General features: G+C 38.8%; 3 protein-coding genes across 5 annotated transcripts in view; 1 reads left to right on the forward strand and 2 right to left on the reverse strand.

Moving 5' to 3' along the window:
- Window positions 1-2,465: 2,465 nt before the first annotated feature.
- On the reverse strand, window positions 2,466-4,126 carry fabp4a (fatty acid binding protein 4a). Its single transcript, XM_063898706.1, has 4 exons — window positions 3,872-4,126; window positions 3,503-3,678; window positions 3,307-3,408; window positions 2,466-2,736 (listed from the first exon to the last, which is right to left on the reverse strand). The coding sequence occupies exons 1-4, from the start codon at window positions 3,942-3,944 to the stop codon at window positions 2,683-2,685; spliced, it is 405 nt and encodes a 134-aa protein (XP_063754776.1). The 5' UTR covers window positions 3,945-4,126; the 3' UTR covers window positions 2,466-2,682.
- Window positions 4,127-5,290: 1,164 nt separating this feature from the next.
- Window positions 5,291-11,543, reverse strand: mrpl53 (mitochondrial ribosomal protein L53). Its single transcript, XM_063898705.1, has 4 exons — window positions 11,334-11,543; window positions 7,920-8,071; window positions 6,736-6,848; window positions 5,291-5,520 (listed from the first exon to the last, which is right to left on the reverse strand). Exons 1-4 carry the CDS (start codon window positions 11,526-11,528, stop codon window positions 5,399-5,401), a joined length of 582 nt encoding a protein of 193 aa, XP_063754775.1. The 5' UTR covers window positions 11,529-11,543; the 3' UTR covers window positions 5,291-5,398.
- The window catches only part of pag1 (phosphoprotein membrane anchor with glycosphingolipid microdomains 1), a 46,753-nt gene continuing 39,284 nt past the window's right edge, over window positions 11,386-18,854 (forward strand). For 2 of the 3 annotated variants that reach the window (XM_063898700.1, XM_063898703.1), the window contains exon 1: window positions 11,386-11,644. The gene's annotated coding sequence lies outside the window, so the exon portion shown is untranslated. Of the gene's footprint in view, window positions 11,645-14,091; window positions 16,552-18,854 lie in introns of those variants that run through there. The other variant, XM_063898702.1, reaches the window with a different exon arrangement.

Consider the following 18,854-nt stretch of genomic DNA (forward strand, 5'->3'; position numbering starts at 1 on the left):
CTTCCTGAGCTGTTTCCTAATTTGCTCTCTGCAACCACTCTGCTGATGTCAAGTTAACCTTCGCCAATTTAGGACAGCGGAGGAAGATCAAGACCTTTCCTCTCCAGAGGAATACCTCCCCTTCTATCCTATTTGACCTGAGGCTAGGCGAGTATTATTCACATGTTCGGAGCAAATCTCTGTAAATGTCTACAGTTCGATGCTTTTTATACTGACCCCTACTTATTGAAATATTGAATCTTGTGGAAAAACTTAGACCAACCTGCAGAATGTTACTGATATTTCCACCAGTTGTCTAGAAGTCTCAAACTCCATCAATTAAGAAACAACATCGAGTATCAAATCAAGATGTCAGAGATAAAGCAAGGAGGAGGAGATCTGTCGGATTCCCCGCAGTTATCCAAACAGAGTGAGGGAGATGCCTGCGGATCACAAGCACTGCACCTGTAAGTCAATCCGTAGCAGATGTGATCTTTTCTCTTTGGCTGTGGGAAAACGATCATGATTTCAGAGTCTTTTATAATGTGCAATGTGCGGACCAAAATTGGGTTAAAGAAGAAGCACTGTCAAATGAATGTAAACAAGATGAAATCATGGATTCCAGAGACATTATGTTTGAAAGTAGCAAGGTTTACCTTACATATTCAAGTAATCAGTGCTATTTATCAATGTTTTTTTCAAATCAGTTTACCTAAAAGTCTAAAACATATGGAAAATATGATGGGAATATATGGCACTATGCTTGTGGTTCTCAAAGCGCAACCAAAATACATTTGATAAACTCAACGTCAATGTCACTTCCCAGCAATCCTGGCCTGGTTCCTAAAGATATTCGACATCCCACTAAAACAAAAGAGATTCCCATTTTACGATGTTTTGAGAGTTTGTGGCATGTTCATACATTTCCCAGGTTATGCGCACACAATTACATGGGAGATGGCAGCTTCACTATGTTTGAAAGACCTTGGAACCAATCAAAACTCCTTTACTAAAAAACTACCTGAGCCTATGTTCTGCATGTCAGTAGTTATTTTACAAAACAATATATAATTTAGGGATATACATCATGCAAGCACAATATCTTATCAAAGGATTTTGTCATATTGCCTCTCTACATGAAACAGCTGGAAATTATGAGATATTGTACTTGTTGTGGTAAACATTTCCCAAATTAAATTGAGAGTAATCAAATTACATAGAAGCCAATGAACACAGTGAATCTGGGGCTTTTTGGGGCCACTATGGAGCTGAGTTAAGTGTTAAAGGAAATTGCACTTGAACGTGATATTGTCTTACAGCCGATTAAACTTGATCAACTAATCAAACATTAAATAAATACGCTTGTAAAAATACGAGGATGCTCATTATTCACGAGGTATCTTTACAGCATACGTTAATATAAGTCGTTTTGATTTTACCAGTTTATTTTCAAGAAAAGGTAAAAAAACACATTGAACCTGGGGGTTTTTGGGCCACTATGAGCTGAGTTAAGTATTAAAGAAAATTGCACTAGAGACGTGAAGGTTCAGAAATGAGTTAACAACTGGCACTTAAGATGTTGAAGTGATCTGTCTTCAAGATACTAAAACATGGCCAATGACACACAAATTACATCTTTGCTCTGTTGACCTCTGTTAGTTGTCCCCATGGGGTATTTTCATTCACTTGGAACCCCTCCAAAAGTTCAAACACTGTACGTCCTCTACTCCTGGTGCCATTGTCCACACTCAAGGGAACAAGAGTGTTGGCTCACAATAGCACCTGTTTCAGCTGTGTTTGCCATTAGACCCAATCAGTGCTATCGACTCCCTTTTCCTGTCATGGGAAAGTGTCTGTCGGTTCTGGAACAACTCCCCCCCGTAACCCATAGAAAGACTTGAGCCATGGCCAAAGGGCGGGGACGTCTGTGGGGACGACCCATAATGTTTTTTAGTTTCTCCATGCGCACAGCTGCCAGCATATGTGCAATGGGAAATGTTCAACCTCCTAAAAAGGAAGAGGGGATACATTTCCTCACTGACCTCTCTGCATGATGCTCTCGATACTTCTAAAAAAGGTTCACATTCCTCAAGGAGCCCCTGCCAACATGCATCATATAGCATGAGGATGACTGAATTTAACCTCTTGACCTTCAAATATGGAATATGTTTTGGATCTGTTTGAATAACCAAAATAAGGAAGCATGATAGGATTGTACAAGCCAAAGAGGAAAAAGTGATGTGGAATAATCACAGTAATATTCCCGGTCACAGGAATAAACCATTAAAGTCAGGAAATCAGCTTGACAGATTAAGCTCCCATTAGAGCACTTTTTTGTGCAGCATTCCTCAGCATGCCCCGATGATTGGACTGCTTTCAAGAATCTCATAATTGAATTTGGACGATACGCCATTTCAATAAACAGCATTGAACCTTATTTACACAAAACCATCAGAAATGTACAACAAACTCACGGAGACGCAATCTTGAGAAATGTTCATTAATTTTTATTCAAATCATCACAACAATTCCAAATGAAACCAAATGTGTCATGTTGGAGAACAGAGGCACAGGAATTTATTTTGGCAACACAGTGAAGATAAAGAGTAGGAAGAGCAAACACGTCTTTAGTTTGGTATTACGCTCATTGAACTGAGCCTGTCATCCAGCAATGGATCCAACAAGTGGGCTGAAGGGAGCCAATCATGCCTCCTTCACGTATGTCCTCACTGCGATAACGTCTCCCATAATGCATTTCTGTGGGGGAAAAAGGGAGATCAGGTAAGGTGAGGAACTCAATATGTTTTAAGTTTGTAGGAAGATGTATGCTGCTGCTATCTAACTCTATAAAATCTGTCTCCACATAGTTAATTTAACAGTATATTCCCAGAGTGTGTCTGTGGTAGGCCTATTTGAAGTGAAACTTTATCCTTTGAAATATTTTCTTATTCCCATGTAATAGAGTCTAACTGCACTATTTCTTGTCAATATTAATATATACATTGTATAGTATTCAATTGAATTGCCCCTCTCTCCGTTACAGGATTCCCTGTAGTACAATAACATTTTAATTATTTATTTAAAATACATGTTTGCATCTCAAGTGGATATGAACATATTCTGATATAGCAACTTATTAAAACTTGATCAACGAATCAAAAGTTTTTGAATAGAAAATAAATAACATTTAAAAACTGTTAAATGATTGATGAGGTGCTTTTATAGACTATTGCATGGATGTATATAAGGCATTTGGTTGCTAAATGTATACCAGATTATCAGGTTAAATTTCCCATAAAAAGTTAGGAGGAAAAAAAAGATCCTTACCGCTATCAATTTCCCATCACTGATCTCCCTCTCGATATTTGTCTCCTTGCCATCCCAGCTCTGTTTCTGCACAAGTTTCCCGTTCTCCAGATTCACCACGGTCTGCAGGACACAAACAGAGACAAGCCGTTACCTCCAGCACAGACACGACTCGGGCTGGGATTTTGTTTTTCTCCTGCCCTCAGACCACACTAACCCTTGTCTTCCTATCGTCTGCGGTCATCTCATCAAATGGCTCGTTTAGCTTGAACTTGATCTCAGTGGTTTTGAAAGTGCTCTGAGACTTCATGCATACATTCCCTTGATCGTCCATAGTCACAATCAAGTTGGGCTTGGTGCGATTCCCCACCTGCCGGGTCGTAAATCCCACACCTGCACAGCGGGAGGGCAAGGTCAGAAAAAATGCATTAAATATAACACACTGAAGGATTAATGGTTTGAAAAGCAAATAATACAAGCCAATAGAAGTATATTGGTATATCCGACATATACGTTACATGTTACAGTTAATTGAACAGCTGACACCCTGAAAGTGTTTTTCTATCATTCTTAAATGTACTCCTACCGATTGCTTTCATGTAGTCATCAAAATTCTCGCTGGAAATCATCTTCCACGTCCCGACAAATTTCTCAACCATGTTTGCAGCTTCTGATGAGATATCCTCGACAATAACCGGTGAAGTGACTCTGGGTTCAACTCTTCCAGTGTGGGAATAGACTCCTTTTTAAAGGGCCAGACCGACATCAAATGACACAGAATGAACCAATCACATCTTGCTACGTCACTTAATAGAGTGTTTCCAGCCCTTCTTGCTACTAGCTTGTCTAGCTTCCTGGGTTTTCTCATAAAACGGTGTACAAATAGATTATATCCAAAAAGCTGAAATTTATGCACGTTTTTTTACTTTATATTCTGATCTTAATGGGCACCTGTCACTACTCAAATCTAAATATAGTGTCATTTTAAACGAAATGCAACAACATAGGCCTATCCCATGCGCCTTAATCATTTCCAAAAGCTTTACAAATAAATGTTAAGTCTTTAAATAGATTTCCAAGAGTTGGCTACACCAAAATCTATACATTAAAAACTCAATATTTGCAGCTGCAGACTTGAAGGTTAAAACTCTTCATTTCATAATACATTAAAATAAATATTGTGGATTAAATTGCTTTACCCGACTAGCATTTATTAATGGATTATTTGCATTTAACTGTACTAAATTCTATCAAGTGGCATTCATTCATAACCCCTAACCCATGACTGATCTACAATGCATTAGTACATCATTTACTATTCAAGACATTTTATGGAGGACAACTCATTAGTAGGGGGCACACATTTTAGATGGCAGTGTGGTAGCACACATCAAACCCCTATTAAGACCATTTTGAAGTTTTTCAGAGGAACTGATAAAATAAAGGTTCCATGTGAAATATGTGAATGCAATAATAATTAACCCATAAGGAAAACCCAGTAGGTTACATATGCTTATGGTACAGAGGGTGACACGCATAGGGGCAGCTTTTCAGTTATCTGTGCCAGGGTGAAAGGTTTTTTCGTTTTCACTGGGGTTGCGTTTAAATCTGTGCCAAATTACATTTAAGCCTGCTGTGTCAAAGGTTGGAGCTTGCATAATGTACTCTCAAACGCTGGAATGATCTCTTTTATCAGGAAAATGGCACATTTGCAACGCACACCATGACTCGGTACTGATCACAGCACATTTTCTAGCAGTTAAAGCATTTCAATTGATGTCTTTAATACGGAAAATAACCATAGCTGATGGGGCTAATGTCAAATATTATCTAAGAGAGTGCAGTACTTTTTTAATTTCATAGCAGTGAAGTTGATTATGAAAGCATAGAAGATCAAGTAGAATGTGATGCTTAGATGTTGGAGGAGCTTGGATTCACAAGAGGAGGAGTAACTGACTCAGTATCATGCAAGCAGTGTAGTGTCAGTAAACCAAAGGTCAAACCATAACAAACAACCACATTTATATGAAATACTTCAATAATACACATCCAGGAATATACAAAGCTCACATACAGATATATTCAACACATATATTTAACATGACGATAATTATTATTTCTTTGCTGCTGCAAGTTTGGCCTGTTGTTCCTTTGCTGCGCACATCGACTGAAACGCACTCAGCATCTCGCTGCTGTTCAACTTCGCTCCCTTCAACCTCAGCTTATCTCCGTCCACTGTAGTAAGGAAAGACATGGACACAATTAAATTACCCTCAAAGACTCATTTACAAATATCTCTGTATAAAGGATTACAAAATGCAAAAAGGTGAAAAGTTAACTGAGCAGAAGTCGAGTAACACACAATAGGCAACATCCGCACACAGTTCTGCTGACCTATGGTAGACATTTTTACTTTTGATAAGTACTTGACTCATTGTGTGTGACTAATATCATGTAGTAACAACATCAGCAGGAAATTCCAAGACTAAATTACACACTCCTAAGTTGTAGGCGTTGTGCTGTATGTACAGAGCTGCAAGCAATGTTAAACTGACAATACACCCTGACTTTTCAAACTAACATCTACCAAGAGACCACAACCAATATGTCTCTTATAAAGTTCAGATTTACTTTGAAAAAGAGATTCTTAAGCTCAATGGGGACCTAATTTAATAAAAGTTAAATACATTATAAAAAAATGCAGTGTTTTTACTTTCACTTCTCAACAAAAACAAAGCTCAAATATTTTTTAAGAACCCACCAACCGACTGTCACTTAAGATCCAGTCCAATTGTTGTCTTCAAGCACTATCTCAAGACGACTTCTTATGTAGACTAATCCTAAAGTTGCTGTAGTGTCTTCTTATTACTTTAAGTAGTAAAGCAGATGACTAATTCAACTGTGCAATACGTATATCACATTATTACTTTATCACACTGTACATTCCCAGTCATTTCCATTTTTTATTCCTTAATATTGTCGTCAATATTATAAAACTGTAAATAATTTAATAAACACATGTTTTTTGTTGTTTAATACTGTAGTAATATGAGAACGTTTTTACTATACCTTCTTTATGTTTCTATATATATATTTTATTGTATCTTATTTAATTCTAAATTACAGCAAATGTTAGGAAATCTTATTTCCCTGTTGGGATAAATACTGGATTTTCTGATCCAGAGAAATCAAGATACAAAAGAATGCAGCTTTTCTACAAAAACAAATCAGAGAATAACATGATTCCAAATAATTAAATTACATTTTTCTCCATAATATCCGAAATGCATGTAAAACATCTGACTTTATGACTCTACACATCTTTGCCTTAAACAATGCCTGGAATATGTACTGCAAACGACAAACTCAATAGCCACAATAACACTGCTTCATAGAATCACATCATTAAATATATTCTCCCACACATGAAGGCAGGCAGGTAATACTTACAGTAAGTAATTTCCACTATGGGTTCAGACTTGTCATGCTTCACTGTGGATATCACCTCACAATTCAAGTTGGTAGATCGGACCTTATGTGAGCTCATCACGGACAGAAACATCCTGCAGGACAACAACAGCATATTTCAGATTAATTACAAAACAGTATAGATTGAAAGTACTGAAAACATAATGTACAACTTTGAAGTTCTATGCATCTTGAACTTTTCCATTTTATTCTTCTTTGCACTTCAATACTAAATGCCTTAACCATCATAGGTGATGTCACTTATTTAGCTTAACTAGGCCCCATCTCAGGACCCTGTTGGAGCAGAATGAAAAATATTACCCAATATTTTAGGGGTGTTGAGTAAAGCAATTCTAGTTGCCAGTTGCATAGTTTTTATCCTCCATTTGGCTGGTGTTGATTTCCTGTGTGGGAGTGTGCAGACCTGACCCTCCTATTGATCTGCACTATTTGTGTGGCTGGGTTGCACATTTATTATTTGCATTGGTTGGTGAAGATTGGTAATCTCCTAATATTCAAACATTGCTTAGCCCAAGGTCAACATGGGAAGCCTGATCAGTTAGAATAAGTTGAAAACACACAAATGTGAAAGTGCACAGCCTCTAAACACATGCACAGGTACACCTCTGCTCAGAGTGAATGTAAAACAGAGCTTTGATTGGTCTAAATTATACATTTACCAATACAAATGATAAAGGCGTAATTAGTCCCGCCCTCAAAGGAAAAACAAAGTTCAGGAAATTCAGGAAGATAGCAATCAATTAATCAATTAATCTATACCGTAGATTGAATGGTCTGTACAGGCAAACAGTCCTAAAAAAGGGTCTAGTTCAACCAGATTGCATACTGTGTAATTCAGTTTGGCAGATAAGTATAAAACAGTTTTAGCTAAACTGAAATATAAGTAAATAAGCTAGGGATATTTTAGCTAGGGAATTTTAAAATAGGAACACAAGGTAAAGGAAATCCTTATGTCGTTCGTATTTAACTTTGCACCCACACACTCCCATTCAAGCATCCTAGTTTGACAGAAACACGTTTTAAACTAAACCAGTGATGACTGCTGCCTGGACTGACGATCGCCTCACTGTCAAATGACGTCTTTAAACCACAGTCACACAAAACGAACCTGCAACACAACGAGACATTAAACACATAACTCTTACCGTGTTGACCCGACATTTGATTCAAATGGACAGAACTGGACTGTTATTTTCTTCACAGCTTTCAGGACCACGGTCATTTTAGTGGAAGCCGCCATGTTTTCTGTTTTGTGACCTGTGACCTCGGCAGGGATTTGTGCTGCTGACGTTGGACACTAGAGGGCGGAAGAGGATAAACAACTCACTAGTTTACTCAGAATTGATACAAAAAGGTACACAAATGTCATCTGTAGACTCTTATCGACATAATTTAGCTGTACAGCTAATATACTGTACTATAATATGCATCTTGTTTGCTCTTTGAATGTTGTCGTATGGGAAGGTAAGTGGGAAATGTATGGATTATAATCCTGCAACCCATAAATTATGAATGCATTTCCGACAAAGGGGCCTAAAAAAAAGTGTCGTTAAGTCTGGGGCTTGATGTTTTGTTCTTTGAATATAAGATTGGTATTGGAATTCTGCAGGTGTCAATGATCTACAACCACATTCCTGTTCTCTCAAATGTCAGGTTTCTATTTAGCAAAGGGGGAGATTAACTTCTAATCTCATCGGTACTTATTTACTGTTATGCTACTTCATGCTTCAAATGTAATACAATATATATATATATAGTATATGATATTTAACTTATTACTTCACTGCATTTATCTGATCATTTAGGTCACATTCCTGTTTCAGATTAGTGGTACAACATACAGTATTATCAACAAATCAATTACAATATTACATCAATAAGATTGTTTTGATTGTTTTGATTCCCAGGGTAAGTTCACTTGTTGAAGTTTGTAGCCTCCTCTTTTACATACAAGATCTGAGTAGCCTACTTATTTTACCACCAAAGTACTTAGTACTTTAGTAATAGTTTAATAACCCACTTGTAGATTAACAGCCTTTGTGTGTACAGCCTAACAGTGTATAGACAACTCCATCTTGTTCACAACCACATGACAAAGCTCATTAACTAACTCACAAGGAAACTGACTTTGGCATCTTCTTGGTACATCTGACAAACGATGTCACATAGAAGAATTATGTTAAGAGCAAACAAGTGGGGATCTGTCACTGGACTCAATTAAGTCAATTAAGGAGGTGCTACTCTCCAAATAGACAATCAAACAGACACTTTTCATAATCAAATAGACAAGCAAGACGGGAAACGCTTTTCTGCTACTGCTGCTTTCTGCACTCCGCAGATGAAAAAAGGTCAAAAGCCTGACGGGTATAAAAAACATGTCGGAAATGGTAATGCATTTCAATTCTGAATGTGTTGGCACTTATGTCCCATTTAATCATGGCATGAATTGTTTCTAAAAAAATTAATGAGTTTGTTTGTAATGTGGGATTCTGCTGCATGACATCAAAACAACAATTTCACATTTTCTCAAGGGAAGGTTGTCGAATCAGATTTTTCACAGTGAAGACTACAACTGTGTGTGTTTTTCATGTCAGCATAAATAAATAGATACAAAAAGTAAGTGTAGTATATTTTCTGAATAAACTGACAATGTAGTTTGAGTGGTCAAGTTTTGTTTTGAAAATACTCCAAAAAAGATTAAATACACTGCACACTTCTCACCTCATCTGCCCATTTTGTACAAAAAAAATGTTTACACTAGATTTATGCTTCCTTCCTCTCTTTTCCGTATAGCTGGGTACTTATAGCCACTCTGTTTTCAGGGCGTGTGCAGAACAAAAGTGTTATTCTCAGATCAGCCCACCCCAGTTAGTTCAATTTATCCTAACTTCAACACGCCTCAAGTCCCTTTCCTGAGCGACCGACAGTCCGACGCAGCCTCTGACAGTTAGACAGTGGAGGCGCGGCCCTCTAAATTTAGACATAAGGCTTCTGAGAGGCAAAAGCATTTCCTATACACTCCCCACACCCAACACAAGATACACAGTCACTCTTATGATGTAGTTGTACTGTATGTACAGCAGTCAGAAAGTAGGGGAAAAAACGCTCAGGAACAATGAATGCTCAAGGGGATGTTTGACCTCAAAGAAAATAGAGGTATTGTCCTGGTGCAGGATTTCATTTATCAAGTTCTCTGCCTGAGCACAAAAATAACTCACAAAATCTCCTTTTCATTTCAATCATCCGACAATGAGGCACTGGTGTTTTTTTTAACTGTGTCCTGTTTAATGCTGTCTCATTGTTACTTCTACTATTTGGTGTAGGACTATTATAATTAAGTGTCAGATAACATGATGTTATTATGTCTCACAATACAGTAAGTTTAAATATGCCATCTGCTTTACACACTTTGACATCCAGTTAAGATGTGATTATAGTACAGCAGCTATTATTGTTAATCATAGAGTTGCTCCTAAAGAGAATTAATGGGGAAAGGTTGTAACAATGTGTGAACACTCAGGGGGTTTCTGGGGAAATAGCAATGTATTTACTGTTGGAGAAAAGATATTTCCCCCTCGAGACTAATAGTGATCAAGTAGGCTTGGTATTTCTCTATTCATTACAGCAATCACAATACAAGTCATGTCTCCCTAGGGGACTCCCAGAAGTCCTTAGGGTGTCCAGAGGAATTTGATTAATACACATTGACAGTGTCACTGACAAAGACTGATAGATACGTAACATATGCTGTTCTACTTTAATCTGCATTTGAGATGTTTTTAAACACGTTATCATGGAATCGTTAAAAGTGGAAAAAAATATCTTCCTTTCTGCAATCTGTGTTGTTTAAAGCTGCAGGTGTAAAACATAGTGTCTGCTTCAAAAACAAGCATCAACAATGTTTTTTCATTTAATTTTGAGAATGTTTTATGAAATATTTTGGTGATAAGTATAAAAAACTGGAAAAGTGAAAAACATTGGAAAGAACAGGTGAAATCAGTTTATATTTACAAACTGTCGACTTAAATCAGCCTCAATGCTTTTTCAGTGTACTAACACTTACAAACCTTCAGAACCTTAAAGTGTTAACTTTTAGCAAATTACTGCTTTGATGATAAAAAAAATGTTATTTTTCCCTTTTAAAATGTCTTATTATATTTCTTCTTATTATTGACCCTTTTTACCTTATTCTGTGTTCTATTAGTTTATAATTGTTGGCTGATAAGGCGAATTTCATCTCTTTGTATATTGTTAAATCCTGATGTATTCATAAGTTTAGCACTTTTATTTTACATTTGCATATCTTACAAGCATTTGCCTATTTACTGGTCCATATGTTGTGTCCTGCTCGCACAATATTTTCTTTATTCTATATTTTATGATCTACTAATGCATTAAATATATTTATGAATAGACAGCTTACGTTCAGCTTTGTTTTATTTTGTATATTGTTCTATGAGCAATTAATATTAGGGTGCATAAAGGTAATTTCATACAAAAAGTGGCATTGCAGCACATCTTCCAAGAGTCAGTTGAACGTCTTTAGTGAACTACATTACCCATGAAGCTTCGCACAGCAGCGGCTCTCTAGCACCCCTCCTCCCAGCAGCGTCCTGCTGCTGCCTGGCAGAGCTCAGAGCGGAGCAGACTGAAATGAACAGCTCCGAGTCTCTCACGTCCAGAAATGTGCGCAGGCTGAACAACGAGTCACATCGCTTGCCTGTGTGAACCTCTTCAGAAAACACCACTCTCATGTCCTTAATGTAGCACCGGAAGCTGCAGACGAAGGATACACACGCACCAAACAAATCCAACCACTTTCTACTAACCAGCCGCTGAATGCAGATTTTGGGATAGCCCTGTTTCTCTGGTAAGCGCTCGTTTTATATCTTCACATCTCTGTGTAAAAGTTGATTTGTGTTATTGTACTTGTTTATTTTTCATATCACTGCTGCAGCTGTTCTGTTAGTGTGTGTGGAGTGAAACTTGAGTGACAGAGAGTAGTGTAGTTGTGACTGCGGCAGCCTCACTGCTCGCACTGAAATCAAATGTGAGTAGCGGTGACAGAAAAGCAGGAACAGAGACTTGTTGCCTTCAACCATAACATGAGTATCTCCTTATAATAAACAGTGCTGACGATGCTGCTGAGATTTCCAATTTCTATCAAAGAAGTGCAGTACGTTCTTGAAAATGTGGTCATTTGGTATTGGTTATAACTGTTGTACTTTGTAGCCTCCTCCTTTTCCTTACCCTCCTATGTCTAGTTTTGATTTCAAATAATGCTTTTTTAAAATTGTATATATAACCTTGGTGCTACCTTCACACATCTATAAACCGAAGTCTTGATTCATGATAATAGTTGGCGAAGTGCGAGGTCAAATGTCTGGTATTTCCTTATTATTTACTTCCTTTCTCACAGTATGTTTTTAATCTTAAAGGAAGTCAGCTATGGTTTTCATTTGTCTTCAATTTTTTAAAGCCTAACCAGAACATATGGTGTGTGTTCGAAACTATTCAATCGTGTCCGATATGCCTGTACTTGTTTAGGAGATGCAAATCAACTTCCCCGATGACTGATTGACACACACACACACAGACACACACACACACACAGACACATACACACACACACACACACACACACACACACACACACACACACACACACACACACACACACACACACACACACACACACACACACACACACACACACACACACACACACACTGTATATGCATGGTGCAGCGGATGCAACCATCTCTCTATAATTATAAATCAGAATCCTCTGCTCACCTCAGAATAAATAAACACCTCTGTCAGTTCTCGGTTTTTGGTTTTACCCCCACCCCAGTCTGTGTTGGTGTCTGTTGTTGAATAGATCGCTGTTGGCAGGCCATCCACCCTGCAGCAGACTGGTTTTTTGCAGAAGTTGACATTTGCCTCAGCAAACACATTTGCACTTTGTTTAAGCATCCCTGTGCTTTTGCTGCACTTCCTTGTATTCTACACTAAACATTAATGAAATCGGTTTTCCCCTTACATCTTTTGAAAGAACCATGGTTAATAAATATCCATTGTTCTTCCAAAACTAACAGAAGGTGTAATGAATCGTAAATGTATTAACCATGCCTAAAATGAGTGTAGAGTTTTCAAATGCACCCTTGTGTTAAGGTCCAACACGGAAGCAAAGTGATCTGGAAGCTGGCAGACATTTGCAGCCTCCAACACACATGTCAAAGAGACAGAGCTGCTCGTCTGTATGACTAAATCTCTGTCACCCTGTTCAAGATTGACTATCTAGTGGCAAATGTAAGAGGACAGCAGCATGGCAAATGCTTTGTGACAGTTTGAACTTGGGAGTATTCATAGCCTGCTTCTAATGCTGGTATTTGGATGCAGACAGGGCTGGGTATGTGCAGCTGTTGCACGTAAAGGATGGAGATGAGTGAGGAGCAAAAGGGACCAAGAGCATTCAATGATGAGTTTACCAAACTGCTCCAGTTCAGGTCCAAGAGTGAGAGTTTGTTTTGGGAGCCTTTTGTTCACACAATTGAAAGGATCATCACTCTCAAGCTGTCCAAACAGTTTCCCTTCCAGCTTGGATAGCAAGGTTTAGCCTCAGAGATCCACACTGAGCCAGCTGGATCTGAAAATGCTGCTTATGTGCTTATATGGTGTTTTGTTCAAAAATGTTACCTGCTGAAAGGTAGACCAGGTGTCTGCCTCTTCATCATTATCAAGGATTATGCACAGACACAACATTTTGAGGAAATGCTAACTCTTTCTTGCTGAACCTACAAATAAATCATTTTTAGAAACGTCTTCTTTTTACTTCCATAGGGGAAATGTATTCCTATGAAACACACTGTTGTATCTTTCTGTTCATTGGGAAGCAACAGCCAGAAGACAGTTGTGTTTTTGTCTTCACCTTGCGGTCATAAAGCAATCCTGTGGAGACTCCAGGAACTCAAAGGCTCCTGGCCACCAGTCCAACACATTACCTCAGAGGTAAAAAGCAATAATTGGCTAGTTTTAGAGGCACTGGTACACATATTTTGCACCATTTAATCGAGTACCAGTTTCTTTGCTAAGCTTATATATCCTCCTTTTCAGTCACTTTATTGAACATGTTAAAGAAAATAAAAAAAATAAAACCCTAATAATAATAAAAAGAAGCCAAATAACAAAAGACTTTACAAGGTTTAAAAATAAATACTCAAGTAGTTTCCTTCATGTTCAAAAGGGACAAGAAGAAGCTTAAACAACTTTTCTGGTCCTACCTAGCATACATGTTCATGAAAATCATTTGGGAAAATAAGGGTATTTCCCAAAGTATTTTAGAGCTTCTCGCAGCAGGTGTGTTCAGTTTCTAATAATTTGAGTCACAGTACCGTGTGATCAAATGACTTAGCAGAATGTAATTTGCATGAGCCGAACTTTTCCCTATTCAGGGGGTGCTAAACAACTGCTTGTAATTCTGCGCTCATTAAAACTGTCATAATGTGTCTGGACTGATAGAGAACACAGAGATGCTGCTATGCCAGGCCTGAAGGTCCTGCTGCTGAAAGGATGAAGTATAATCGCACTCTGTCTGGCTGCTGTGAGTAGCCGAGTTCCATCATAGGCTGTCAAGATGTCGTTAGGCAGACTACCCACATTTCACACTCACTTAGGCTTCAACAAGCAACCCACCCCATCCCCGTCATTGGTAGGCAAACAGTGGAGCGTTTAGCACTGCATCCCAGGTTTTGCAATTACCCCGCACGCCCTGTTTGACACCCCTGTCCATCTGAGACACACACCTCGGGAATTAGGTGGAGGATTGAGTCTGCATGTTGCTTTGACTACCAAAGAGTGTTTGTCAAATGTCAAGCTTGCTGCAGATTGAGCCGGATTCAATAAAAATACTGTTATCTGCTGTTTTTAGAAAGAGCAATTTCTCTTTCATTGATCTGGAAAGGAGAAAAATAGAAGGGCCGAGTGTAATTATTTTTCCTTTCAGATGGACTTCGTGCTGTGCTGGGCAGGATGGGATTTGGAGAGAATTGAATTTCTATGTTTTATGGTACCCTCTGTGGCACTGAAACACCCCTTGAAATGCTCTGGATATTACATATTAATTTGTAAACTCTTTCAGGGACAAGTTGGCCTCTACTTAAACCTAACTCGCACTAAATGAATGGTAGCACTTAAAGGGTTTAGCCAATTTGGAACTAAGGCACCAGCACTTACAAAGGTTTGGCCTATTTGGAAGTGCCCCTGTTGTTTCTTGTTGTTCTGAGTTTGTATCTTTATGGTTTATTTCACTTATTTTAAGTCACTTTGGATAAAGATATCAGCTTAATGAAATGTAATGTAATACCTATAGGGGCAATCATTGACTAAAGCATTCATACAAAAAGTGGCATTTACATTTACACTTATTTAATAAGCACCACTTGTGTTTACCAGAACTGTGCTAATAAGTTTCTTTGAAAGAAGTCATTCAGAGTGAGAAAACCCTTGAAAAAAATAATATAACGAACAACAACTCTTTTTGACTAAGACCAAAACGACTGAATAGTTGACTGAGATATTGACATTTATTACTTGGTTTCGACCTGACTCGGTTGGTCCTAACTTTTGCAGGGTGTGGGTTATCACCTTGCCTGGTTTGGCTAAAAAACAGGAAGTGTTTAATGTGGACAGACCATTTAGTAGCCAGCAAGCTGCGGTTGGGGGGAGGCCTCTTGAGGGCTGATACGTGTTACCAATGTTGCAAACATTAGACATGTGCAGCGTCATGGGCTGAACTGACACATTTAAAGTCTCCATTCCCAGCCCTGTGCATTCACACCTATAATGTATATTCAAAGTGGTTTAAATGTAATCCTCACAAGTACATTTCAATCTTTTCGAAACAGTGCTGACATGCAATGTTGCTTGTTTAGCCACTATCATTCATCTGCAGTTTTTCTATGAGGTCTTTCATTTTGTAAAGCAAGATAACTAACTGCTGGTTTGAGACATGGCCATTAACTCTGAGCTTATTCTCTCCAGCCAAATTAAGAGCGGTTGCGGAGATTGTCTTGTGTCATCTGCTTGTAAAGATTAGAGGGCTCAGTCAGTCTGTGAAGTATGGAGAAAAGCTATTAGCTGAAATTTTGACAGATGAAAAGAATAAAACATGAGACGGCAATTCTAATATCAAAAAGGGGGCTATTGATCTCCAGTGCATGAGACGGGTTATCACTGGTGCTCCTCTCGGCTTCCTCGAACCTCGGAGAATTGATTTTTTATTTGTTCTGTACAGCGTAAAGGGCACTTGTTACGCGTTTTGAAATCCCATTTGTAGTATTAAAGCACCGGAGTGTCTCTTCGTCTGGAAGGACACACTATCTTCATAGGGTGCACTTGACAGCATTTATGGATCTTCAACATGTTTAGAGCTGCATTTGGCTCTGAAATACAAATTCCCACAGTAGAACCATTACAGGCTGAGAAAGAGTGATGATATGATACAAATAATATTTGTTATCACACCTCACTATCAGGAGATGCTAATTTGAAGAAGGGGAGCTGCCTAATGTTCTGATGAGCTCGACTGTTAAAAATTACACTGGGTAATAAATGATAGATAAAATAATCTTTAAACCATGATGGATCTCTTCTTTAGAGAACGAAAGAAAGTTTTATGGACTGCAAATGTTTTTTTTAACCTTGTATGTGTGTGTTTATACATGTCTCACTCTGAGAGGCAACACCTTTGAGACGAGAAACAGCTGACTCCATTAGGTAAGCGAAGTAAGCTCAGGAATGTCAAAGTGTGTGTGTGTGTGTGTGTGTGTGTGTGTGTGTGTCTGGGCGCAACACGTCACACATTGAACGCCAGACTTGTTTGTCTTGACATACAGTTTTTTCTGCCTGATCCTGCCCGGAAACACACACACACACACACACACACACACACACACACACACACACACACACACACACACACAGCAGCACCTACTTGTTATTTAGACATAGAAAACAGCACTCCTACTATACGGACACCACAACTTGGACTCAAACCAAAACTTCAAACACATTCGCTTACACAAATCAAATTCCACTTACACAAAAACTACACTATTGTGTACCTCTTCAATACATAAAATACACACCCACACACAGACATTGTCATCACCTCAAATGGCCAAAGGACAACAGGGTGTTCTAGCTTTATTTCTTGTGTTCGACTGTTCTGCATTTTGTGTTGTGTACAGACTCCGCTACAGCGCAGAAACAGACCTCACCTCTATGCTGCTATGAGAGGGAGAGAGAGGGAGAGTGGTGCATGTTCGAGTAAACATCGCTTGAATGTGATAAACTGAGATTGCCTCAGGTACAAACTCTAATGGGAAATCAGAGTTCCTCTTCCAAAGGAAAATGTAGCCAACATTAGTTGTTATCACCCCCTGATGGTAAAATCTACAACGAGGGACAAGTCGAGTGCCTTGTGATGTATAGTAGACAAAGATTACAGCTCTACTCTTGAGATTGTTCGGTTATCATTAAGAAGGATCTCAAAAGCAGTTAGAACCTCTAGAGTTAAGATTGTTCTCATGACTGTATGCTAAATACGAACCTTAGCATAGAGACTGGAAACAGCCATAACAAACGTAGCTTAGCATAGGGACTGGAAACAGCTAGCCTGGCTCTGTCAGAGCGTGTCTACCAGCATGTCTAAAGAAGGCTATAAGAGCTAGACTTGCTGTTTACCAAAGTGTCCCGTCTATATGCTAAGCTAGGCTAACCAGCTCCAGGCTGTAGCTTCATATTTGCTATACAGGGTGGTATTGATAATAATCATATAATACAGAAAAAAACATTTAACATTTGCCACACATCTTTGTTGAACGTCAATCCATACAGATTTTGAGTCCAAGTCTAAGTTAGATCCTTCTCAGGCTAGCTGCTGTTATTGTCGCCTGTTTCTTTTTCAAGTCAAATGGAGTGATGCCAAGGACTGGGAGGGGAAAAGTAGCAACATCCTCTCTAACAGAAGCTATTTGGGAGGTGGGGTTTTATTTTTAAATAAAGGTCACACACGCAAACGTGTGAAAGTGCCTGAAATGTGCATTTGTCATTTAGAAACGAACAGCCAAATGATCAGCAGCATACTGGGTGTGTGCCGGGGTGATAAGAGGTGATGGACAGTACACACGGGTGAGGGAACAGAGTGTGTATAGACTGTCCCTTCTCCTTGGTGTAAAGTGATGCTGAGGCAGCAGACCTGTACACACACACACACACACACACACACACACACAGTCACACACACACACACACACAGTCACACACACTGCAGGGGTGGTATGCTATAATGTCGCCCAAGGGGAGGATCCTCATCCCACACTCTGCTGGCTAAAGCACTGCATGGAGGTTGCACACACACGCGTACATGAATATTATTCACACCTGCATACAGTACACACCAATGTCTGCATGCACACCACACACACAGTGAGCCTTATTTGTATTCTGTGCAGCCTTTTTGTTTTTTGAACATAATATCTGTCTCTTTGTGTAAGATCTGCTTTTCTTTTTCTGTCTACATTTGGTTGGACTGCGTGGCCTGATGCATACAAGCAAGCATTTGTCCTTGTCTGAACCTCTATCTGTGTTTTTTCTCTCGGGGCATCTACAAAAGGGGGGGAAGGAATTATTTGTTTTTGCACATTTTTGAGTGAAAACTGCACAAAACAGTGACTCAGTGTTCTGTTAATGTTAATAAGGTCATCATGTGTTTATGGGGTCAGGTGTTTGACATCATGTGTCTGGAGAGAAATAGAATATCTGTTCATGGAGAGTTTATCACTGGAGCTGAATGAGGGTCATTGGGGGCGCAAAGAAAAGACAAAGACACAATTGTTGCTTGGTTTTCTGCATGCGTGTGTCTGTGTTGAGCATTTGTTAAACAGACATGCACTCAAGTGTATGTGTACCATGTTCACGTGTTAGTGTCATTTAATATAAATTGGATTTGGCGGCCAGGGACATGCTCCACAGGGCGGTTGTTTGCCATTTCTCTTCAGATGATGAATGGTACGACC

This window comes from Eleginops maclovinus, chromosome 13, assembly GCF_036324505.1.
Source record: "Eleginops maclovinus isolate JMC-PN-2008 ecotype Puerto Natales chromosome 13, JC_Emac_rtc_rv5, whole genome shotgun sequence".
NCBI classification, from domain to species: domain Eukaryota; kingdom Metazoa; phylum Chordata; class Actinopteri; order Perciformes; family Eleginopidae; genus Eleginops; species Eleginops maclovinus.

Excerpts from the sequence above, each read along its gene's own strand:
- mrpl53 (XM_063898705.1), bottom strand. The coding sequence starts at position 11,528 with ATGAGAGTGGTGTTTTCTGAAGAGGTTCACACAGGCAAGCGATGTGAC. Across the intron at positions 8,072-11,333 it reads TGCTGTGCGAAGCTTCATGG|TGTCCAACGTCAGCAGCACA; the intron begins GTAATGTAGTTC and ends TCCGCCCTCTAG. Across the intron at positions 5,521-6,735 it reads CATAGTGGAAATTACTTACT|TGGACGGAGATAAGCTGAGG; the intron begins GTAAGTATTACC and ends TCCTTACTACAG.
- fabp4a (XM_063898706.1), bottom strand. The coding sequence starts at position 3,944 with ATGGTTGAGAAATTTGTCGGGACGTGGAAGATGATTTCCAGCGAGAAT. Across the intron at positions 3,679-3,871 it reads TGACTACATGAAAGCAATCG|GTGTGGGATTTACGACCCGG; the intron begins GTAGGAGTACAT and ends CCCGCTGTGCAG. Across the intron at positions 3,409-3,502 it reads CAGACGATAGGAAGACAAGG|ACCGTGGTGAATCTGGAGAA; the intron begins GTTAGTGTGGTC and ends TGTGTCCTGCAG.